Source organism: Ananas comosus, linkage group 3 (genome assembly GCF_001540865.1).
Source record: "Ananas comosus cultivar F153 linkage group 3, ASM154086v1, whole genome shotgun sequence".
NCBI lineage: Eukaryota > Viridiplantae > Streptophyta > Magnoliopsida > Poales > Bromeliaceae > Ananas > Ananas comosus.
In genome coordinates, this window is record NC_033623.1 from 14,632,955 (window position 1) to 14,658,915 (window position 25,961).

Consider the following 25,961-nt stretch of genomic DNA (forward strand, 5'->3'; position numbering starts at 1 on the left):
CCAGGACCACAGAAGGAATGCCAGCTCCTACAAGTAATTCGTAACATTACAACATTACAAGTTTTGCAGTCTGTAGTTTGATCTAGTCATCTCAGGAAACTGAAAACAACAAAGATGACGAGGATGACTCCAACAAAGGTTTCAATTAAACAAGCATATCCTTCAGAAAAACAAATGGTAACATGAAAGATAATATAAAGATTACTGGGGAAATAAAAGTGAAGGGATGTTGACACGAATCACATGATTGTATCCTAGGTGAAAACAAATATAGATTCTAATACGTTCATTTCTTTAGACAGAAAAAGGTGGACTCTAGAATCAAACAAAATTGACAAGTATCAAAGCGACTAGAAAGCTAGATGCATTAGGTATCAGGTTAATGCTGAGAAAATATCAGGGGCTCACTCACCTTCACAGAGTATGTTCCTCTTTAGAAATTTCTTTGTTTACAATAACTTACGACTTCTACTTAGCTTTACCACAATTTAAGACAAATTAGCATGTTCAGCACCACCAGATCCCCCTTTATACATCTGCATTCTGCAACTTCGGCCATCTAATTAAGTATCTTCCACCACTAAACACAGTAATCTCTTCGTTAATACTGGGCTTCATCGACATGGAACCCTTAACAATCTTCCTAGCTACTCTGACACAAACTCTATGTTGTTGTGTGCAAATATACCATTCATGCTTGATGTTGCCTACAATGTAATGCACCGAAGAGAAGCAGGAGAGACATGGATCAGGGTGGAAGAAAGCGTCAGCAACAGTATACATATTTTTAGAGGAAGTAAGGTCCTAAAGTAAAAGCTTCATTTTACCTCATATAATATTGCAGTGTGTTTATCTTCCAGAAATATCCACAAACTGCATAATTAGAATTTGACTATGTTCTCATCTCATAGATAGTACTAATAATAAGATTCAACACTCACAGAATTTGATGTGTAAGTTACAAGAGGATGAAAGAGAGCTGTCCAAACAACACCTGAAATCTTACCTAACCAAAGTTCATGAGAATGGGCCTCGACTCAATTTGTTACAGTAATGATTTTTTCAATCTTCAATGTATTGAAACTGCCTATTTCACAGATGATTCACAACTTCAGACGTCTGAGAAATTAGACCACTTGAAGGTCACCATTTTCCCGATAGAAAAACAGATATCACCTTAATTTCAATTTCGTTACTCTTCGCATAGAATAGGAAGTCGTCAATGAACAATGAATCCCACATTCAGTATTTTCCATGACATGCCAGTTGTAGATATCAAGCAATCTAATCCAGTTCTAGACATTTTTTTCCCTCGGTTTTATACAAGACTAGCTCATGTCAAAAATGATTGTCTCATGATGAATGGTGCATATCATCCACAAATGAAAGGTTACTGTGTAAAGTACATTAGTACATCATTAAGGTTATTGGTGAACATAAATCTGCTGATTTGGTATCTGCATTTATGATTTTGCCTTCCGAAAATTAGCAATTGACTAGTTGGTCGCACGAGTGTTAGACAGACAGTTGCAAGAAACTAAGGAGAACCATCATATCAAGTAAGATCATGTAGCATATATGGTACTAGCGACATACAACAATTCTAGCTGACCAACCAGCAAAAAGATCTTTAACTCACATTAATAACTTAAACCTTTAGCTACTCTGTAAACTACTTACCTTCGTAAAGTTAGTGTTGACTAAAATTTGCTCGGCGATTAATTGCTCGAAACAGAACATTAATACAGCATACAGATACCTGGGGAAGAACCATCAAGAGCATACGGTAATACTGTACCAGACCTTCAAATGAGCAAAATATTCTCTACTCAGAAACAATATATCCAGAAACACTTGATGTTTGAGTAGAGAAAAAAGCACAGAAACAACCAATTAGACGACAAAAACAGGTTAACCATCATAGAACAATCACGGAGTTTACAATCCATTAGACCTAATCCAATATAGGCAACATTAAGTGGCGCAGCTTCTGCTAAGATAATGCAGCACAAGAGGTGTAAAGTAACATGCCTGCTGGAGTAGAGCCGGAGAGGAAAAAGCTCGTCAACACCTCCACGCCGACACGGAAATGAGCTCCCCCCGCTGCCAATAGAGGGAGAGCGACGACTGGCGCTTCTCCACGTGGAATCCCCTCACCTGCACCCTCTTCAGCAGGCACTCCGCCTGCGTCTCTGCGAAGTTGCTGAAATGCACCGGCACGAACCCTGCTGACGTGAAGAGTGTTCTCCAGGGCATCATCTTGCTGGCGGTAGAGTGGCGGCCGATGATGGCCCTTTCGATCCTCGGCTGGAGCAAGAAGTGTTCGATCCTGTTGGTTATTTCTGTGCTAATGCCCGAGGAGTCGATGGAGTCTAGGAGGAACAAACAGGATTGGAATGCCTGGAAGAAGTGCTGGCCAAACGGCAGCTCGCCGCGGTCGGAGCTGTGGTCTATTGAGATTACAATTTTAGGGAAGAGTTGCTTCACGAGGCGGAGGAGGGTGGGGAATGCGTGGCCGTGCCCGCACCCGATAGGAAGGTTCACGGCGATGGCTTCTTTCCCCATGGAAAGTAGTTCCGCAGGATCGAAGGAATCGAGCGGGAGGATGTTGAATTCGAAGGGGATCTGGAGTTCGGCCGCAAAGTGGGTGAGGTTGTCGCGGGTGAGGTGGAGTTCCAGAGGGTGGTAGGAGGAAGGGGAGACAAAGGCTGTGAGTTTAAGTAAGGGAGCAGCGCCGACGGCGGCAGCAGCAGCAGCAGCTCCGGATGCAGATGCGGAAGTGGTGCAGCGGCGGCTCTGGGCAAGTTCCTGCATGAACGAGGACCACTGCCCGCCGACGCCGATGTCGAAATCAATGATGTGGATGCGGTCGGCGGAGGGGCCGAGCTCTTCGAGCAAGGCCTGGGTGGCGGTGAAGTTGGCAAACTGGAGCACGGGGGAGACCTCGGAGAATTCCTTGTAAGCTGCGAGCTTGAAGGCGACGTCGTGGGGGGTGGCCAGTGGGGTGGAGAAGGCGCTCCTGTGGGGGCCCGAAGACGGCGAGGAGGCCGGAGCGAAGGGGGTGGTGGCAGGATCGGCGAGGATGTGATTGAGCGCTTGTTTGAAGTAGTAGGCCGAGCGGAGGAGGGGGGGCTTCCCCATGGCGGAAGGGAGCTGTTGATTGAGCCGCGCCAATATCCCACGCGCGCCGACGTGATCCCCGGTCTCGACTATCCTGGCGGCCTCGAAGAGCTGGTCCGCCACCGCCTGCTGCTGCTGCTGCTGCTGCTGCTGCTGGTGCTGGTTGAGCAGGAAGCTCGGCGCCCCCAGAAGCTGCGGCTTCTCCTCCATGGGCGGCTCCGGGAAGAATAACCCCTGCGGCAGCGGCAGTTGCGAAGGCGGCGGCTGCGGCTGCGTGGGCGGGGGCGGGGAGAGGAGGAGGGGGTTGAGGAGATTGCCGCTGTGGTGGGTCGCGAAATTAGAATTAGGATTAGAGACCTTGTTGCTGTTGGCGGTGTTGCTGGAAAGTGAAAGCCCACCGGCCGAAGTGACCTCGGAGGACAAAGACAGAGGGCTAATTGCAGCGGCGGCGGAGGCAATTCCGCCTGCTCCGACGGCGTCGAGATCGGGGATGCCGAAGCCCAGGCCGACATTGGCGCCGCTGTCGAATTCCGCGCCAACGAGCTGAGAAATCAGCGGCGGCGGCTGCGGCGGCTGCTGCTGCTGCTGCTGCTGCCTGGTGATGCCGAGGGCGGCGGGGTCGTCGGCCTCGCCCATGATCCAGCGGAGGAAGGACTGCTCGTGGGCCGGCGAGGCCGCGGACTCCGACAGCATCGCGTCCCACTCGTCGACCCCGATGATCCCCGCGCACTTCTCTCCGGCCCCGATGAAGCCCGCCATCTCCAGCCCCGCCGCGATGGGCTGGAGCTCGGCGGCCGCCCACTCATCCCTCCTCTGGTGGATGCCGCCGGCTACGTCCCATTTGGGGGTGGAGGGGTTGTTTCCGGAGACCGCCGCCACACCGGCAATGTCGGAAGAGCAGCCGCCGCCGCCGCCGCCGCCGCCGCCGCCCAGGGAGGAAGACAGCGTGGAGGAGGAGGTGGGTGGGCTGGGGCTCCTCCTTTGATCCAGAACCGAGCGGGGCTCTAACCCTTCCTCAACCCCGCTGCTCTTTTGCCTCTTACTACTAGTATTGTTACTAGTATTATTATTATTATTATTACTAGTATTACTATTACTATTACTATTCCCCCCACCCCCACTGAGACTGGTACGCACACCGGGCCAAAATAAGGCTGCTTGGTCTTCTTCTACTTGCTGTTGCTGCTGCTGCTGCTGCTGCTCCTGCTGTTGTGCCACTAATACGCCCGAGGACCCCTCCTTCCCCTCCTGGGCATTGAAGGGCAACTCCCTCATCTAATACCACCACCTCATACAAGCAAAAAGAAATCTCTCCCCCCGCCCCCCTGAAAACAGAAAAAATAAATAAATAAATAAATAAATAAAAATAAAAATAAAGAAGAGATTTTGGAGGGCTTCTGCTTTTTTCTTCTTTTTTAACTTCTCCTCCTCCTATATCACCATCATCTTACGATCACACAGTAGAGTAGAAGAACATGAAGGTGGTTGCTTCTTCCTCCTCCTCCTCCTCCTCCTCCTCTCCTACAATTTTCTCTCACATCACCCCCATCTCTCTTTCTCTCTCTCCTCACAACTTTTGGGTTCAATTCTTCCTTTTATCGCTCCCTTTCTCTCTCTAGATGAGGTTGCAGAAGAGGTTGGAAGAGGTAGTATATGTTAGGGGCAACAGCGCCCTAGCTGTACTCTTCTATTCCTCTCTCTCTCTCTCTCTACTAATTTCTCTCTTTTCTCTGTTCCCTTCTCTCTCCTCTCTCTCTCTCTCTCTCTCTACTGATGCGTGCAACATAAAAAAGTGATAAAGCGCCTCCCGCGAAAATTATTACTCGGTGTAACGCTCCCGTATCACAGTTTTTCTTTTGTTGGGGGGGTGGTCAGCCTAACAAAACCTCCTCCTTTTTTTTTTTTTTTTCTCTATACTCTTCGTTTTTTTTAAAAAAAATTTATTTCTCTTCATTTTTCTGTTTTGTATTCGATTTCATGCTCACCCTTCCTTTTCCTGCAAATTACTCGTGCTGCCACCCTACAGCTACCCCTGCCCCCTTTCTAATTATTATTTACTTCGTTAAAATATTATTTATTTTTCTACCTCGGTTGTGTTTTCATCAACTGTGCCAGCAAGGCCGTCAACCGAGTGTAATTATGACATGGACCGGGTCCGCCACATCATCCGTGGACATCCATTTTATTGCCGCTGCAGAGTTTTTAAAGGACGCTTCATGATGACGTGGTGGACCTGGTCCACAACTCCCATACAATAATTAAATCGCCGCAAAAGTGGAAAAGCTGGTTAGGCCCCAAAATACACCATCATTACTTACCCATTGACCGAAATACCCCTACTTCCCTTCGCTTCTCACGTGAACCACCGGGGTGAGTCCCGTAATTTCACACCCGCCTATCTTTTGTACCACTTTTGAATTAAAGGCTCTGGGAGATAACGAACCCAGCAATACTTATACTTAATAATAATAAATACGGAAAAGAAATTAAAAATAGATACGAAAATTGTTAATTAATTTTGTGATAAATTTTTTTAAAAAAATTTGCGTGTTGTGATTCGTTTGGGCCAATGGGAACGCAGGGTTGGTTTTTATGGACCTTTCTTTTGGGTTTGTGGTCCATTTTTCCTGCGCTACCCCTTAAAGCTGTGAAAAGTACGGATCTGACGAAGGGTAATTTGGTAATTTCGTTGCGGCAGGGGCACTGTTGTCATTACATACATTGACCGGGCCATTTATCGTCCTTGTACTTTGCCCTCGCCTAGATCACCTGTCCCGTCTCAGACACCGTTCGTCGTTTTGTAGATGACGTGGCGTTGTTTGATTGGATGGACGGGCTCGACAATCGAGGCCCTCCATTTTCGGTGGGCCAGTAGGCCTTCCACGGTCGTTCGCTATTTAGTAGCTATCGTGTTTTTTTGTTTTTGTTTTTGTTTTTGTTTTTGTTTTTGTGTGAAATTGAATTAATCTAAACTTTAGATTATCTAAAAGTAACTGTTTAGTATTTAAATTTTTAATTCTATTACTAAATTTTCTAAATAGTTTTGATTTTTATAGTGTATCCAGATATTTAATTATTTATTTATCCATTATTTTTTTTTTTTCTAAATGCTCTTTATATTGTTAATCGAACCTTTATATTTTTAATAACTAAAAAAATTATAATTCATCAAATTTTAAAAATTGAATAATAAAATAAGATACATGATTAATAAATAGAGCAATACTATAGGTACATCCTAAAATGGGATGTATATCTCACACCGACTTTATCCGAAGATTATTCTTGTCATATCAATTTTTTAAAAATTTTACTAAAAACTAATTCAATTTTTATCAACTCTAGAATTACAAGTGTAAAATGTACACCCTTTTTTGGGTGTACAAAAAATTTTTTTCTAATAAATATGTGATGTAGAAAAGTACACATGCATCAGCTCCACATAACAATTTTTAAAATTAATAAATAAGTAAAATCAAACAAAAATATGAAATTAAAATTTTTAAAAGTTAACTAGTTATTTCCAAATGATCAGATTGTTCAGATTAGTTCTATATTTTTTATAAAAAAAAAAGGTGTGTGCCGAACCTTTTTTGGTTGATGTCATGGATTACTCTAATTCAATTTTTTTTTATTAAATTAAATTTGTAAATAAATTGAAGAAATCTGTTTGTTTATTTCATGATCGAAATGTGAATTAAAATGAATATCGAAGACGTCAAAACCAACAAATGTAAGTTCCAAATGATCTACCAACTACTAAGTCTCTAGCAATCTACGGTAGATACAATTGGTAACATACTAAATTATATTAACTAATGTATAAGTTGCATTGTTGGAAAAAATAAATAAATTACCTTCATACAAAAAAAAAAATCAATACTAAACATTAATACAATTGTTTTTCTTTTTATATCTTTTTTTTTGGTTTTTTACTATAAAAAGGAAGTGAACAGCATTCCACAATTACTTATAGCTATTAGGAGTTCTCAATAAAAATATAATTCAGAAAACATATATAGAAAACCACCTGACTTAGAAGGAAAAATAAATGGAAAGCAACTTGTAATTACTTAATTTTATGTATGACACTAATATATAGATACGGAACTAATTAAGTATAGTTTTCGAAAAAAGATTCGACGATGTATGTTCACTTAATTAGTATTATTCAGAACATATATATGAAAAGACTATTTCAGAAGGTAATTAATTAAGCAGCCAAATTGAACAGGCAATTAACATCTACTTATGAAAGTTAATCTCACAAGTATTAATCTAACAATACAACTATAACACTGACATGAGTCTTCGCCGCATATATGATACGCAGGAATATTGCCTTGTCCCCCCTACCAAACATTATTAGCAAACTTATTATTGTTTTCGCTCGTCGGTGCCCAATTCAATTTAGGCTACGGAGGGGGGAGGTAGGAGACATGCGAAAACACACCTTTTTTTTAGGAAGATCATTTTTGGAACTATCACTTAGCATACAATACTTTATCCCTTCTCCCATGTGATAGCTAACTAAGAAAGTGGCCACCTTAATCCGTTAATCCATGTATGTAATGTTAATTCCGTCTATTGTAAGAGGTTTTTTGTTTTTTGTTTTTTTTGGCTACATTTTGGCCTTTTCTCTTCTCTAACTTCTCATTGTTCTTATTTTGCGACAAAAGAAGTAGTGTGTCATCATCTTCTTTCCTCCTCCAATCTTAAAGAAAAAAGTATATGAAAATGCACCACAAGGAATTGTACGATTGCATGTCAAGAGGTTGAAACATGCCACCTATTATTGCCCACCTTGCTTGTGCATAACATGTTACAAGGACAAAGAAGTCCACTCCAAACGAGGCAGTTGCTAATATATACAAATATGAAAAAATAATCACTTATGTACACAAACGGAAACGGTGAAGTGATTACATTTGGATCCAATAATTTAGATTTCTTTTCTGAAAAATATCCACAAAGTATCATACCAACTATAAAAAAAGAACATAAATATACCGCATACCGGTACCACAGATAACCAAGAAATAGTCTTATCATTAGGGATGAAACCATTAAGAGATCCACAATGGTCATGGTTCCCTTAAACTTTTTAAAATTACATAAAAACTTTTTATAGTAAGAATTAAAATATTATAAATTTTAATTTTAAGGGACTAAATTAATTTTTTTTAAATAAAACTTGTGGCTCTTTTCCTTCAGCTCTTACAGTCTTGTTTCCACCTAAGCATATTGTTGCTATTGTTGCTATCAATAATTGATCAGTAAATCCGACAAACTTTTTAGTTTACTATCCGAGATTGAATTTTATTCTATCAAATTTAAATCCTACGCTCATAATGACCTGCTCTGGTACTCTCTGAGATATTCATCACTGTGTTATTCAGATTATTATATTCTTAGATTAATTGCATGTCTTCTATTCTCTTCCGAATAACACAATGGTTGGGCAGGTTTCAAGTACTTGTGGAGCCTCGGATTCGAATTCTCATGCCTACTATTTCATATTTCATATTTCATATTTCATACGCATCGCAGTTCACTTGATCTGCCATGGTACTCTGTGAGATACTAATTAAGCTTATTTTTAGACAATTTTTCGTATTAAATTGTTCGCACTAATAATAGTCAAATTCCATTGTCAACCATTTGAATGACGGGGTTTGGGCGAAAGGTCAAAGGCCCAAACTATGGGCTTTAGAATGGGCCGGGCCCCAAAACATTCACCTTTCTTGGGCTGTAGAATTTTTTTCTATTTCCAGAAAATTTTCTGCTAGAGTGTTTTTTTTGCTTTTCCTTTTTTTAACAAGTTTGTAGGCTCCACCTGAACGCCCATGTCTCCCTCCTCCCTATGCACGAATTATTATTATTATTACTAGCGTAATAACCTGTGCGATGCGACGGATAGATAATTAAAGAAAAAATAAAAAAAACCACAATAAAAAAAGCAATGATGATTGGGATTTATCTTGCTGATGAACGAAAGTAACAGTGAAAAAAACAGAAAGAGGCAGGACTGGAACTGGTTCAGGGTGAAGCCCACATTCAACCATAAAGAAAAAGTTACCATATGTCAACTTAAAAAAAAAAATGTATAAATAAATAAATAAATAAATATAAAAGTATAGAAATATAAATAATAATAATAATAATTATTATTATTATTATTATTATTCTAAACGGACACGGGCATGAATGCCCACTAATAAATATGTAAGTGCGGTTTGCTAATTTTGTAGCTATGTAAATTTTTGACCCCCGGCGAAATTCCTTGCTTTGAATTCAAAGGTCACAGGAAAGGGAAAAAAGAAGAAGAAGAAGAAGAAGTCATAACAAGTTTTTTTTTTTTTTTCCTAGAAATAATTTTTAATAAGGTATTAATGGGATTGCCCAGTAACCAGAATACAACAAAGTATAATAATAATCCTCATTAAGAATGTGTTCCACTATACATAGAGTGGTTTTTGAGATTTAAAATGCTAATTTTGTCCTTAACTTGAAGGCAAATAAGAAATATTGGTGATGGTAGAAGGGTATATTGAAAAAGATCAAAAGTCAAAATACTTTTTGTGTCCCTAACTTTAAGGCAAATAAGAAAGCCAGTAATGATGGAAGGTTATATTTGAAAAAGTAAAATAAAAATTTTATAGAAATAACATAGTTTATTAACAAATTTTAACTCTAGGGGTATATTAAAAATAGGTTGGAATGTAAAATGAATATTTTCAATATTAACCTTCTAAGAGAAGTAAATTGAAAAGTCGGAAATTTTTCAGGAATACATAAGCAATTGCCCCTTTATAGTTCTATACTGGTTAAGTAATCTTGAAAACTTTTTGGGACATCACAATTCACAACATCTGTGTCTCCAATGATTTATTGTATCCAGTATAAAAAGTAAAATAAAATATATGTTCATTATAATTGTTTTGCGTTTTAAACTAGTCAGGAAACTCCCCCTCAGGTACTTGTTTAACTGTACATTTCTCGCCAAAATACCTGTGATTAAAATCTTTTCTTTTTAGCAAGAGGGCAAATAAAGGATCAAACTTTTGACTAAAAAGTCTACTAATAAGATATCAATCAACTTATTTGACAACGATGATCGCATTTAGTCACTTGATTTCATATATCTAAATCTCTATCGAATTTGATGTTTCATAAAATAAATTTTGACAATGATGGTCATATTTACTCACTGATTTCATCTAGTGAAATCCAATGTATTACAAAATAATTTTAGAACAATATTTTGAGTCCCTCACTACATGTACCTATGTTGGCACATTCATGCGTCGAGAGTTTTAAGATTTAGAATTGAAGTATAATTATGGTATTTAGGATTGAGAATTTAACTTTTAGAGTTTAATAATAATGCGATCAACACATAAGCAATATATTATAAGTGGATTGGAATGAAGTGGCTTTCAGTCATAGATGCCCAGTACAGTTTGTTTAATTTACATAATTTCATCTTCGGTCGAAACTCACATGCTCCAAAATATTATACTAAAGTTCAACCCACCTAAAATCGGAGTTAGTTACTAAAAAATAAAAAAAGAGCAAAATAATAAAATATTAATGATTGAGAATTTAAATCTCTACGTTATTTACTTTCTACAATACAAGTAGTAAAATTAAAATTGCAAAATAAATACAGGATTGAAGAGAAAACTGCGGATTATTTGTTCACACAGTGCGCATTCACCAAATTTCTTTTAGTGTAGCTAAGAGACGACTTTAACTTCATATGGGATAGGTGGAAGGGTGGGATAGGTTTGCAGACTATGAATAACAAACTAACTGAAGCAGTAATCTGCTGATGGGTAGTTTGGAAGGTTAGGAACGATATAATGTTTAGAAAGATGCAGTCGGGCTCATTGCTAGCAGTCCACAAGATTAAGCAGTTTGACAAAGTTTTGGAAACACCTTTTCTCAACAAAGCAGATCCCCTGCTAACCGGGATTTTTTTTTTTTTTTTTTTTGGTAAGCCCTCGAGGCCCGAGATGCATCATTTTGTAGTCTAGTTTATCATTTCAATAAATAAAATAGATAGTTTTTTTTTTCTCAAAAAAATTACAGAATAAACTATAAAAAATAAAATTTACCGAAATACAAATTCATTCAATTTTTTTTTTCGTTCTCGGTGAAACAGACCTTCCGCGATACAGATAAGATCAAAATGGTAATTTCTCCTTCGGAGTTCGAGTCAGAATTAATCAATCTATACGGCGAAGTGGGTTGGGTTGGTCTTCGTTGTATCGCTATTGTATATTACCTTGCGACGTTAAAGCTCCACCAACCATTGGGAAGTGGGACTCCACCTCGCCTGATCGCGACCGTCCATCATCCGGGGCCCACATCTCATCATCCATCCAACGAACGGTCCTCGTCGTCCCGGTCTCCCTAGAATACAATGCTCCGCGGCGCACCGCAACGCACTTGGCGGGGACCAATCGCGCCGTGAGACGTGATTATGACGGTGGGGCCCAAACCGCCGTTATGACGCCATTTATTCCCCATCGTGCGAAACCTAACTCTTTCTTTCTGGTCATCATCTCCTAAACCCTCGTTTTCTTCTGAAATCGTTTCCCCTTTTCTTTTATGTGATAATAAAGTGGGAGAAACTGGAAAGAAATTGAAGGAGAGAGAGAGAGAGAGAGAGGGGGGGAGCCCCAAACCCTACTCCTCCTCGGACGCAATCGAAGCTTCGTTAGATCTCGTTCGGTACGTTTCCTGTCGATCTTTCTTCCTGTCGGGTTGAAGAATCTTTTTCCTCTTTTTTACTTTTTTAACGATGAATTTGCTATCGGGTTTTCGTTTTGCTTTTGATTTATTGTATTGTTTTTGTTTGATGAATTTTGGGGCTAATTTGTTCGAATTTGATTGTAAGATAGGTTGATCGCAATGCGTTGGTGTGAGTAGAGGGGAATGAGCGATTGCGCTAGGGTTTGGTGTTTTCGGTCGGTCGATTGCGGGGGGGGAGCTGCGATTTGGTCGCGATGGCCGTGAATTACCTGTACACGTCGGTCGTGGCCACGTCGTTGAGCGTTGTCGGGTTGATTTGGTGGTCGGTGTCGTTTCTTGATGGGTTGAAGGGGGATGGTGCGGCGAGCTCGGATCGTCCCTTGGATCTCCTCTTGGGATCGCATGTTACCATCGCCTTGTTGGTCAATCTTGCGATCAATTTGTTCTTTCTGCTCATTCTCTGCTTGAAGGTACTTTACTCCACATCTTTGCCATAGTAGCTGAATTTGAGGTGAATTCATAATGTATTGTTGCTTGATTACATCTCGCATGACAAATATAGGATATTTGGTTGATTATTATCATTGGGATAGCTGGTTAATTTGTTGTGCAGGTTCGCCTGCTGATAATTGGTGGCAAGTATTTTCCTTCTTATTGCTTTATGTTCGTACAGATTTTGGTGCTAGTTAGTTTGTACAAAGCCTAAAAAGCGTAATCATGTTTCGCGGTGTACAATTCTTATCCCATCGTAATTTTCGGGAACGAATTGCGTTCTGAAGTAACTTTACTTTACTGTACATCAGTAGACCCCTTTTCTTTTAGTTATTCAGGAAAACCAAGACATTATTATGAAATTTAAAGAGCATTTTCATAGTGAAGAGCCAAACAGCCTCTCGCTGTAAATACTGTTGCTGTATTTGTATTATTTTCGTTTCATTGCAGCCAATCAGCTGGAACCTTTTAAACTATAAAATGTCCTTTTGATTTGTTAATGATATATATATATATATAGAGCTAGGCTACTATACTATCGGTAGCACGGAGCGCTCCGTGCTACCAAGTTGTTTTTGATGATGCGGCTTCCAAANATAATATTGTGAGAGCAGAGGATGGATTCCTCTCCTCACTTTCACTATGCATTCTACCTCGGAGATTAAGTTTCAGCCATTCATGCTTCTACCTTTGGTAGCTCAGTTTATAACTACCTCCCTATGAAACAATTGATCATGAATAATGCACAGAATGCCAACTTTGAATAGGGCATTCGAAAATTGATGCCAAAAGTTTCCTTAGTGAAGGATGGCTCTATGAAAGGCCAGAAAGAACCAGCACGACTATTCATGCGGACAGTCTTCTTTTTGAAGTTTAGATGGAGTGAAACATCCTTTTGGTTCCTCAACAGTTTTTCTAATTATTTTTTCTCCCCTCATGTGCAGAGTATATTCTTTGTGCAGCTTCATCCTTCGGAAACTCGAAAACTGCTGGAACGCATTATTAATTATGTTATTTACAAGGTGATCCTCATGTTTTATTTGTCAGCATTTGGTAGCTATGTATTCTAATTGTATTTGGGATTTATGCAAGTTCTTGTCCTTCAAAATTTGTGCACTTTTTTGTTAGCCTCCTATTTTTAAAATTTTGCTAGACAATTTCTGGTAGGCATGTGCTGAATATCATTCTAGATTGCCCATAATTAATAGTCCAACAGCTATGTTTCTATCTTTTGTCCATTCTTCCTGCCTTGAGTATTTGTTGCATGATGACTTAATTTAACAACGTAGCAAAAAGTGATTGGTGACATGGTCACAGAGGCGTATTAACCATAGTTCTATCATATTTTTCTGATAAGTATTTATTCCATCTTGTTTCATATGGGATGGCAGCTGCTTCCATACTTTCTACCCAGTATTTGAAAAGGCGCAAGGCGTAAAAAGGCGCAAAGGCTTTATGGAGCCTAGGCGCGAGGCGCACCGCAAGGCGCGCGCCTCAAGAAGGCGAGGCGCATGTCTAATAAAAATAAAACACTCTTAACGAGTCTGTTTTAAATGGATGTTTTATATTAAAAAATTCTAAAATAGCTATACAAAAACAAAATAACCATAAAAATGTAAAGAAATCGCATGCATAAATGTTCTCAACTTAAAAATAAAAAAAATTATGTTTCAACTTTCAGCTTTAAAGTGTTTGCTGCTGCTTCTTTCTTCTTGCCGCTGCTATTTATTGCCATTGGGGGGTGGAAGAGAGAACGATCAAGAGAAAAGGAAAAGAAAACGTTCAATTAGAAATTTTTTTAAAAAACTTTCTTAACATTTTAGAATATATTGAAGAAATTCAAAACCCAAAAACCCACACCGTAGACACATTAAACGTAAATATAGCGTTTGAGGCGCGCGCCTAACTCCCTGAGGCATTGAGACTCGGGCCTTGCGCCTAGGCGCTGAGGCACGCGCCTGAGGCGCGCCTTTTCAAACACTGTTTCTACCTAGAAAATTTGATTTCACTTTATTATAGATGATACATAAAAGAAACAGGCATTTTTTGGTTTACTTGCCGTCATTTAGTTTGAACTTTGTAGTCCTAGTTAAGATAGGAGATAAGATAGTGAAGTGAACACTACCACTCATCAATTGCTACCGTGACAGCCCATAGCATAATTGACTTTAACCTTGATTTTCAACAGGGAACATTTCTTCCATTGGTTGTGCCACCTAATGTTGTCCAAGTGTCTTTGTGGTCAACTTGGCTGATCTTTCTTTGTTCTCTAAAGGTAACTTAGAATAACGAAGGCTTATTATGTCATTTCCATTGGTATGTAAGAATTCTGCGTTGTCTGATAATTCTGAGTTGTCTGATTTTTTTATTTGCAGATGTTTCAATCACTGGCCAAAGATCGGCTTGAACTGTTAAATGCTTCCCCTACTGCAACACCAATGAAATATCTGCGCGTTTATTCTGCCTTGCTGCTGGTTCTATCTGCTGATTTTCTATGGTAATATCTCATAGAAGATTCAACATATTGCTAATTGAAGTTGGAAATATCTCGAAATTAACTCATCTGTTCTGACAGTCTGCCGACTTTCAGATGTTGATCCGTTTAATTCACTTGTCACTGGATGTAATGGTGGCAAAAAACTTATTAAATCACCCTACCTATTGCTATTGATGAGGGTAGTTTGAAATATATATTCGCTGTTTGTGCTTGCCTTGCAATATGAATACCGTTAATCCAAGTAGCCGGCGCACATCCAATCTAATGTGATGCTTGTCTCATGTTGTAGAAACTTAGTCTATTGATGTCAAGAGATTACTGGCACGTGTCATTCTTGATTCCTTGTATGTGTTTCATGGGTGAAGTAATCGGTGAACAAGATATCTTAGCTGCACATTCTTAACAGCTCACCCACCTATGAGTGAAGTAATCGATGAACGAGATCTCTTAGCTGCACATTCTTAACTGCCCACCCACCCACACTTTATTTTTATTAGATGCTTCCTTTAACAGTGTTTGCGTTTACCGTCCAAAGACATACTTCTATTTACAGTTTCATGCTGAATGGATGAATTAATGAAGTGATTGATAGCAGAGTTTGGTCTGATCAGTTCCCTGCTCCGAGGTTGTGTGAAGTTGTTATTGTTTCTAGTTTTCTATTCGCTGGTTTATTCTTCTGGATTTTTTTTTCTTTGTTTAGGGTAGATATCAAAGGCATTTTCACTAGGTTTTACTTTGTTTATCAACGCAACTTTGATTATTATTTTGTTGTACTTGGTTAATCTGCTAATGTGGGATCTTAGGAGCTCCTCTTTTTTTCTTTTTTTTTTTCTTAGTGCTGGCCCTGCAAAATAATTTATGCATCTTAATCTGAGATGTGTTCCATTCCTTTTGGTTCCTTTTGTATGTTTTTGGAACTGGCAGTTGTCTTGATTTTTTTTTTTTTAAATCCATATCACATGTCTGACCTACCCAGAAAATTGTCTTTTCATTTATTGATCTGTATCAAGCAGGTTCAGTGCTTTCATGAAAGAATTCCTCAAAGAATGAGCTCATATGTTTTTTAAAAGTTAGCTGACTGCTATAGTTCGCATAATTTTTTTCTGATACCAACATGCATTTACTCATTTACTGTTAAACTGATAGGTATCCTCTACGTGATCTTTTGACTTGCAAAACTTCCCTCGTCCATCTTAAATTTTTGAGTTCTTTGCAATTCTTTAAGCGTCCTTTTTGTTAGAAACTAAGAAATTGTTTACTAACACTACTCTTACAGAAAATTTTTCTTTCCAACATTCAGGATGAAGTTTTGTACTACAATATATGGATCCTATAGTTCTCCCTTGTTTGTGCTGCTGTTCTTTGAGCCTCTCAGTATTGCATTTGAGACATTACAGGTACTGTACCCGAGTTTGCTGCATCTTCAGTTTTTTGTTACGGTGTTTGTCTGCTTCTCTCGATGTCTAGGTATCTGCTCAAATAAGAGATAATTAAGCTGCCCCCTGCGCCTAAAACTTGTTCGTATTATATAGGAAGTCATTGAAAACTGTTCTTATATCCTCAGTTGCAAACGACAGATGAAATCTATTGAATGTTACATTTCTACACAGTCAACTGTGTGGTTAATGCTCTGGGAAGTTAAAAACAAGTAATAAATTAAGTGCCTTCACTTAAAATTTGTGGGAAGTTGTATCCTTGACTATGACATTAATTGTTTCTTGTAGGCTATCATGGTGCATGGTTTTCAGTTATTTGAGATTTGGCAACGTCATTCAATGGACAGTGGAGCTGATTTCTTTGACTTCCAAGCTTCTTATAAAAAAGCAGCAGGTAGCGAAAAGCTGCTATGTTTTTCATTTCTTTATGATGTTCCTTTAGAATGTCAAATTGAAAGGCTGGATCATGGCTTGTTGTTTTGTTGTACCGATCATGTTCTAGAAATATTGTCCTATGCAAAAGCATGCGTTAGATGCCTCTGGAAATCATTAGGCTTAGTTATTCATGTGCATCAACAATCACGATGCCCGAAGTGATGATATTCTTTTGCATGTGAAAAGTGTTTGGATTGTTTTATAGTTTGCTACTTGAATTAGACACAGAATATGCTTATTTTTGGATAGTGTAGCATTAGCAGAAGTTAGATAGTTCATGAATTTTTCATTTCATGTGCTCCGTTTTTTTTATTGCCTAAATAAACTCTCTCATTCCAGGATCTCTTTATGAGTGGAGGGGAATACTTATCAGAAATTGCGGTTTTCTTGTTGACTTGATGACTCTGTCAATGGCACTAGGTCATTATTTGATGATCTGGTGGCTTCGAGGAATGGCGTTTCATCTAGCCGATGCAGTTCTTGTTCTGAACTTGCGTGTCAGTGCATAAATATTATATTTACACTTCGTTCAGTACTGTATTCTTTGTGGTAAAGCTTTGTTGTTGAAAACTTTTATCTTTTATCTTTTGAGCTATAAGCAGGCTCTCGTAACTGCAATTTTCAAGAGGATTAAAGCATACATTAAGTTACGGAAGGCCCTAAGTTCACTAAATGGGGCGCTTCCTGATGCTTCGTATGAAGAACTTTGTGCATACAATGATGAATGCGCCATCTGCAGAGTATGTGATTCACATAAGTCTTCCAATTCTTGTTGCCTATCTGTGAGGCAGATAACTGATTTTGAAATCACAGGGGCCGATGGCTAGGGCTAAAAAGCTGTCATGCAGTCACCTTTTTCATCTTGCTTGCTTGCGGTCATGGTACGTTCTATGCCCGTCTTGTAGTATTCTGTTTCTTTTGACAGCTTAGGTTGATTCTTTTGGTTTTGGATCTTAATGATGATTGATGCAAATTTTTTTCTGGGTTGAATATATTCTCTTCGTGCACCAGTAAATAATTAGTGGTCATGGTGATTATTTAGATCATTTATTATCATAGTGAATAACCCAATTGTAGGTTTTAATACATTAGTGGGATTGTCCTATGATGATTGATTCTTTCTAAAAGCCCATTTATGATCTTAGGACTTAATTAGGTACATGAAAGTTTTTTAACTTTATCTACTATGCATTGGATGGCCTATGTCAGTTACCAAAGGTGGCCTGTATGATAAGTGTATTTCAGGTATGAATCTAAAATGACTGCATATAACTGGATAAATATAAAAATTAATATAACTAATCTGTTCGTCTTTGGTCCCATTTCTCTTTTAACTATTTCATCAGGTACCGAAGCTAACTAACAGTTTTTTGCTTTCTGTTTGTTAGTTTCAACTAAAGTTTCAAAATATATTATTTTCCACCTTGAAACATCAGGAACTCATGTCTCAAAATCGTCTTTTGTCATGGTGTTTGACTCTTCTGTCAGCATGTTTCTATAGACATTGTGTTAGGATTCTTGTAGCACTTGACTTTTTGCTGAAAATCGAAATTTGTTGATCATGCATCTTGTGTTCTCACAATTTTATCTTATTTCCTTCTGTTTTTTGGGTGGTCATTTCCAGGTTGGATCAGGGATTAACAGAAGTTTATTCTTGTCCCACATGTCGGAGACCTCTCTTTCTGTCTGCTCCCCAGAGGCACACTGGCTCCATTGCGGAAGATGCTGCTGATGGTCAGCAACTTGCTGAGCAGTTCAATTTGGGGTTGAACCAGCAAGGAATTCCCGGACACGCACTGCCTGTTGGTGCATTTCCTGATCAGCAACAGAATCCTTCTGATGCAGTTTGGAGGTTCGATAAACCATTCGGATAAAACCATTATGAAATGGACAATATTGTCACGGCTCTTTCTTTACTGACAACATCAAAATTTTCTTTTCCTCATGGCTGTGCAGTAGAGGTGCTGGCCTTGATTCTGGCTGGGTGCCATCTTGGTCAAATTCTGGAACGGAGGGTGCCGGCTCATCCAGTGCGATTCGTTCAGTTGGGCTTAGTGGAGTCCAAATGATGATGAGGCAGTTGGCTTCTGTGAGCGAGAATTATTCCCAAGGCGGTTCTTCTTGGAACCTATGGCCATCTCATTCTACCGCAGGTTCATCAGCGGCTCAATCTTCATCCCATGCATACAACAGAGGTGCTTCTGGCCTGCGGTTCAGAAGCACTTCTCCCGCTAATGGAAACATGACGGAGGTACTTTCCATGGCTGAAAGAGTACGGGAGGTTTTGCCGCACATCCCTGATGAACTAATCATTCAGGTACTCCTTTCATAGTTTGATTTTGAGTCATTGATAAAGTAATAAGATACTGACATGCTGAATTGTCTGTCTGCTGTAGGATTTACTTAGAACCAACAACATCAACATTACTGTGAATAATCTTCTTCTGATGCAATAATAACCGAATCCAGTTATGGTGTATAAATGTGCTCTTTTAATAGCAATGAAGGTAAGTGAAATCTATGTATACTAGGAAGCAGCTGAGAAAGGTGAGCTTGGGTGTCAACGACTCTTATTCGCTGCAATAAATTTGTTTCATTTGTTTTGCTCTTGGAATCCTACCTACATGTTCGGATCCTGGTAATTCAGATTCTGTATAGAAAATGTAGATTATATGACAGAAGATAATTCAACTAAAATCTGCAGTTAGCTTTCAGAATGTGAATAATCACTAATTACTAGTCAAGCAGCCCCCTTGTTTTTTTCCTTTTTAGTTTGCAATTTAGTTCACATTTCGCATTTTTTGTGATTCTTGTTTTGGTTTTCCCAGAAGCTCTATATGGTTAAAGGCATTGAGAAAATTCTTATTTAGTTGTACTATTGTTGCTTTTTGTAGTCTTTTCCTAAGATTAATACTACGTTATGTTTTTTCTTTTTTTTTTTTGGGTGAAAGATGAGCCTATAGGGTTATATGGAATATCTTACAATTTGAGAATAGTGTAAATTGAGAAAATTGTTCCAAATTCCTGTGACCATGTAGAACTTTAGGAAAACGAAAACAAAATGTGAGCAATGCCAAATATGTGTGTGTGTGTGTGTGTGTGTGTGTGTGTGTGTGTGTGTGTGTGTGTCTCTGTTCGTGTGGGTGTGTGTGTGAGAGCGCTGATTATTGTTGATGATTTGCGGTGGACTTTCAGCACATAATCAGTGTGAAAGCCTACCTTTGCCAGTTACTAATTAGAGAAGTAACTAGGTCAGAATTTGCATCTTTAACATTATGTAGTTAGCGGAGGATCTGGGGTTTGCTCCCGTCTGCTGAGGTCCTTTCTGTGGTTAAGGTGTTATTGCCAAATGACAGAATTTATCCTGGAAATGAAGCAAATAAATAAATAAATAAATAAATAAATCGACACTGATCAATTGCCTTAGAAAAATTCTCTTTTCCTAAAAATAGAATAACTACCCTTGTAAAATAGCCAAGGGAGACCTCAACTGACGCCGTTGGATATGAAAACCGTTTGATCAATCCACTGCACAACAAGCACGGCTCTCCACGACCACGAGGGGTTGTGGGGGGTGGGGGGAGAGAAGTCGCCGTGCCGACAACGGAGGCGAAGCGACGCGACCTGCTCGCCGCGACACGCGCTTCCGCGCGAGCGCTTTACCCGACACCTCCCCATCCCCCATTCCCCACACTCCACCCCCCACACCCCACACCCGCTCGTCGAAACTCGGAAACCCGTCAACCGCAAACTTAACCCCTACCTCGGTTGCCGTTGCCTGCTGTTCGCACGCCGTCGTTTCCACGTGGGTCCCACCGGACCTCAACGGCACAGCAACAACATACCTGTCTGCATCCCTCCCCCCCTCTCTCTCTCCTCTCTCTAAACATTTTTTAGCATTTACGTTTCTAAAAAAGTAGAAATTAAGTACGCCCGAGTCAAACGCTAGAGTGGTGGGACCACTCGGGACCAAAAAGGTCAGGAGCTCAAACTCTTTATGCGGCGCCCAATTTGGGGTTTAAATCATATGATTTTTTATTCATATTTTAGATAAAATTTTAAACTTAGTCGTATTTTATTTAGTTGATTAGTGTTAAAAAAAGGAAAAAAATCAAACTACAGAATTAATAAAACCGTATATTGTACGATAACTCTTTTATTCGGGGTTTATGCTTTTGACTTCTTGCGGAAAAAATCAAATCAAAGAGGTCCCCGATAACTCTTTTATTAATTTGGGGGGTAAAGAAGTGTATTTTGCTCGCTCATGTAGTAACGGTGCATTATGATTATTATTAGTCGGTCCATAGACAGATGTTCCACGCAAATAGTTTCTCAGCACCGAATTAAGGACCTTCTATGCATGATGAGGTTGACACGTGGGGCCCATGCCCATCTCTTGACTCTACAAAGGGAAGCGAGGAGAGGAGAGGAGAGGAGAGGAGAGGAGAGAAGAGACCACCGCTGGGTGGGTCGCACGTGTGTGGACTTGGGACGAGTGGGGCCCACGGAGGCAACAGCCAACAGCGACGGTGGTGGTGCCACTTGCTTGCTGTGTACTTCGGGAGAAGATATTCATGTGCGGTTGAAGAAACTCTGCCTCGGAATTCGCGCCGCTTGATTTTTATCATCTGATTGATTGATTAATTTATTTATTAATTAATAGTTCGTCGCGCTACGCTTGTGCGGGTATGCGTGCGAGCACGGTGTGTTTGTCCTTCGCCACACCCTCCTACGATAATCAAATTAAGCCTTAATTCTACAGCTTCGTTTTCGCTGCCCAAACTCATTATTCTTTTTATTTTGAAAATTTTCGGTCCGTAAAATATCGCACTATACGAATAATTAATTAATCAATCAAGTTTCAATATCATATATCTCTAACACGCTCGCTAAAGGTACGTCCCGGCCCGGATTTGAATTCGAAGCACATTTGGATTCAAGCTCATCCGGTAGGAAAACGCGCTATTAAGAAAAATAATTTGATTAAAAATATTGATCATATCTAATTATTAAATCCGCATCACGGTATCAGTAAATAGTGATATTTGTCTATCAATTTATTGGATTCTGTTTACAAACAATATGATATCAATTTGGAGGAGCTTTACATCTAAATTCACTGTTTAGAGCGTTGTTTGGCTTAATTAGAACTTCTGTAGCGAGAAGTTTGACAACTTTTTATTCTTTAATTACCAATTTTTCTAATCAATTTGAATTTAGAAGTTTCAGCTCAAATAGAAAACTTTTGATAGCTTCTTCATTTTAGTTTTCGTGATATATATGTACTATTAATCATTTCAATCTCTGTAAATATCAATCCATATATATATATATATATATATATATATATATAGGCTAATGTTACTATCATATTAATAGGATAGAAGCACTTGTCCTATCAAGTTGTTCTTGATGATCGAGATTCCGAATCGATGATCGGAGCCGTTGAAATTGATATAGAGTATTTGAAATATCTAGAAACTAAATTTCATAAATTTTGATAATGGTTTACATGGTGATCAAAGTGTCGTAAAATCAACAATTTTTGACGGCCTATATGAGCCGTTTGCTTGTTTAACGGTGTAGAGCAATCCAAATTGCTTGAGTTTTTGATAGAAAATTTTTTATACTATTTAGATAATGTTTGATAACTCTGATTACGAACTAAGAAAGTCTAACCTCTGTTTTAAGTAGGTTATTCATTTATGACCGTTCATTTTTCAACTCTTAAGATGAACTTGATAATGATTTTTAAATATTACAAAATTTGGTTTCTAAATATTTCTAATTGTGTAGATCAACTTCAACGGTGCCGATTATCAATTTGAAGTTTTGATCATTCAAATCGACTTGATAGGACAAGGGTCCCAATCCTATTAATAGGATAGTAGCCGGACCCTATATATATATATATATATATATATATAAATATAAAATTAAGCTACAATACTATTAATAGACCAAGTCTTTGATGCTATTAAGTTTTCGACTCTTAGATGAAAGGATGTGCGATTAAGATGATAGTAGTCCTTCAGGGTTTAGTGGGTGGGTTAGTAGAGGAGTATGATCTAAGGAGTGGAATGGTCAAAGGGATTAGATCTAATAGTAGAAAACTTGGTAGTACCAAGTGCTTGATGCTATTGATAGTATTGCAGCCGGACTCTCTCCCTCTCTCTATATATATACATATATTTGACCTATTTTGACATTAATTGGGATGTCTGTCCAAAGCATTGGTAATTTCATGCATTTACTAATTGAGTGTGAATCAAGCATTACCTATACGTAGGAATGCCGACAGAAATATAGAAAGTGGTCCATTCGACGTCTCATTAGAATATAGAAAGTTGATTTGAATTGGTTACTGTGAGATTTTTTTTTTTTTTTTTTTTTTCTCGAGAGAGAGAGAGAGAGAGAGAGAGAGAGAGAGAGAGAAAGCAAGCTATGCATCTGCTTTGTTTATTTTTCAAAATAGTCTTAGCTAGAAATATAAAATAACTAGACTTTAAACTTAAAACTTCGAGTATTAACTTTTAAGCTCTTAGCCAACTATAATAGATATTGTCAGTTTATCGTAAAAAATTTATTTGTGAAGCATAGTCTCATACGAAATGAATATTAATAGAAGAACAAAATGAATGATATATTACTAATTGGATCCAAATTAGAAGACCGAAGGTTTTGTACTTCATGAGTTTTAGTAGACATGCATGCTGTATCCTCGACAAATATGCGTTAGGACTTTCGTGATCTCACAAATAATCAATATCAGAATAGATAATTTGGCAATTTTCTAACCAGTGTGATGGGACTGATCTTATGGAATATGCATCGGCAAATTCTTGTAACCATTTATTTCATCTCATACTTTTTTAATCTACTAATACCTTCTTCTTTTTTTTAAGAAACAAGGAGAAAAAGAAGAAGAAGAGATAGGTAGCACGCTACCCGGTTTATTTATTTCATTTAGAAATAAACTTAGCTAGAAATGTGAATCAACTAGGAGAAAAAAAAAAAAACAAGGAGAAAAAAAATTCCAACTAAAAGTCGACAAGGGGTCTTGTGTTTTCTTTTGTTTATTGACTTCGCCCTAGCTAGGTTCCACTTTCTTGTAGCCGACACTAATCCCCACTTCCCAAATCACAGCTTCACTATTGAGACATAAAGCCCTCAAAAAGCCTGTTTTAAGAATCTTGGGCTTCACTCCAGGACCTATAGCATTCCACCTTATATATTCACAACACAACCTCTCAATTTATCTTTTTCCCCTCATTCCATTCCATTATCTATTGCAAGGGAGGTGGAAGTGTATTGATTCCACATCCTCCTCTTTCTCCCCCAACATCTCTTCATGTCCTTTTAGAGGAGAATACATCCACAACTCCATCTCAATATCATGCTTCTTTAGACACATTTTAGTGTTATCGTTTCACAAGGTAGCTAGGTTCCTTCTCAAACCCTAAAAAGTGCCCTAAAGAGTACTCTAAAAGTTCCTCAGCAAAGCCTCCAGCATGTCCTCTCTTGTTGTCATCTTCATACTCTTTCTATCCATATCCATTAGCTCATGCGAAGGGCGCCGTCTACATAGTCATATGAAGGATTTGAGCACACCATTTCCTCACTCAAGCAAGGTTGGTGCATGTAGCTAAACACTCCATTCTTTTCAAAACTACTCAGGTCGACGTTACTTTCTTTTTTTTTGGTATTTTGATATTTAGCTAATTTGTTATCAATCCTTGTATCGTTCAGCATGATACCAAGATGCGACATGATCGTGAGAGTTTAGACTCTGTGAAGCCAATAGAAACCTCGTCGAAGGGAGTCGAAACTGATGAGATTCGAGCTGGTGCAACCATCGAACGACCGGAGGGCTCGGAGGAACGGCGCGAGGCTGTTGATGGGGAGAGAAGAGCAGCATCAGGTGCCATTCGAACCTCGTCGGTTGTTAGGGTTTCTCATCGGGAGCACGGGGAGCACCCAGGGTTTCATGTGGATTATGCTGGACCTAGAACTCACCCTCCATCTCACAACTGAAGCAACTTGCTCCTTTTCTCTTACGGCCTTTCTTTCACCTATAAGTTTTGGACCTTAAATTTTCTATATACTCTCTTAATACTAGCTAGATAAAAAGCAGTAGGGGGCAATAGGACTTTACTATTTAAGGAGCTTGATCAGCTTTCTTTTGAGGATCATATTTGGGAACCATCATCAGTGGGATGATACAAGCTATACATTTTGTGTGTTTGCTATGGCTTGGTTCACATCATTGTATCATAAATATATAATGTTTGAGCTAGTGAAAGAAAGTTTTCAAAAATTTCACACCTTGACAAATCCTCACAGTCAAAGATAATGCTTTTCTTTGAATTCTCTTAACAAGCATCCTGTTTATAGCATTACATCTAGCTATTGATTCATTATTAATTCATGGTGATGGAATTTGCAGGATGTGGGGGTTTAGAGCCATCTTATCGTGTTGTTTCCCCACAAAGAAACCACATTAAAGTAAGTTTTTTATATATTAGTGACTTCATTTCTCTTTCCTTAGGGGGGAAAAAGTTAATTAGTTGTTAGGCAGTTAAATGCACCGGGAATGGTACTTGGTTTTAGAAGGACGAGTCATGGAGTCATGACCCATTTCCTGCATCGTGTCCTCGTTGAGGGTGGCAAAGGAAAATGGTCAAAAGAGTGGGTACATTCACTACATTAATATTCTTGCATGCATTCATCAATAGATACGTGTATATATAAACATGCAATCGCAATGGTGCAAAATTTAGCACGTACTTTGATTACAAAAGATGTAAATTAAGGAGGAGTCATGACATGATATGATCTATTCATGTTGTTATGTAGGTGTGGTTGTTGAGGAAGCGAGAGAGATCGTTGCTAGGAATTGAGTCTAATGAAGAACATATAGGTTCAGAGGAGAGCAGGACGGGTGCAGAACTAGTAGCTATGGACTATCCAAGGGCACATGGAGGACCATCTATTCACAACAGGTAGAAAAATAGCTAGGAGAGGCATGCACTTCTGCATATGTATGCATATACATACAATGAGAAATTAGTGTACGTAGGTTTTTAGAAGAAAGATTATGTAGCTCTCATGAGGATTACATGCATGGGTCTCTTATGGTGATGATTTTGTTAATTTATTTTATACTCGGATGGTTGTGATCAAGCTGGCCCTGCCAAATCGCAAGAGTGCGTGTTAGTCCT

At 38.9% G+C, this 25,961-nt stretch overlaps 2 protein-coding genes across 3 annotated transcripts; one reads left to right on the forward strand and one right to left on the reverse strand.

Annotated features, from left to right (window-relative positions):
* Positions 1,697-4,424, reverse strand: LOC109707568 (scarecrow-like protein 6). The gene has a single exon (XM_020228931.1). The coding sequence runs from the start codon at positions 4,393-4,395 to the stop codon at positions 2,065-2,067; it is 2,331 nt and encodes a 776-aa protein (XP_020084520.1). The 5' UTR covers positions 4,396-4,424; the 3' UTR covers positions 1,697-2,064.
* Positions 11,679-19,357, forward strand: LOC109707671 (E3 ubiquitin protein ligase RIN2-like). Of its 2 annotated transcripts, none has more exons than XM_020229128.1 (13): positions 11,679-11,859; positions 12,030-12,350; positions 13,317-13,394; positions 14,561-14,647; positions 14,748-14,869; positions 16,170-16,266; positions 16,594-16,699; positions 17,080-17,237; positions 17,340-17,480; positions 17,554-17,621; positions 18,365-18,592; positions 18,697-19,057; positions 19,137-19,357. In XM_020229128.1, exons 2-13 carry the CDS (start codon positions 12,135-12,137, stop codon positions 19,194-19,196), a joined length of 1,722 nt encoding a protein of 573 aa, XP_020084717.1. In that variant the 5' UTR covers positions 11,679-11,859; positions 12,030-12,134; the 3' UTR covers positions 19,197-19,357. The 2 variants fall into 2 exon arrangements, with proteins under 2 accessions (XP_020084717.1, XP_020084718.1); XM_020229129.1 differs by having other exon boundaries at positions 11,680-11,859; positions 17,343-17,480.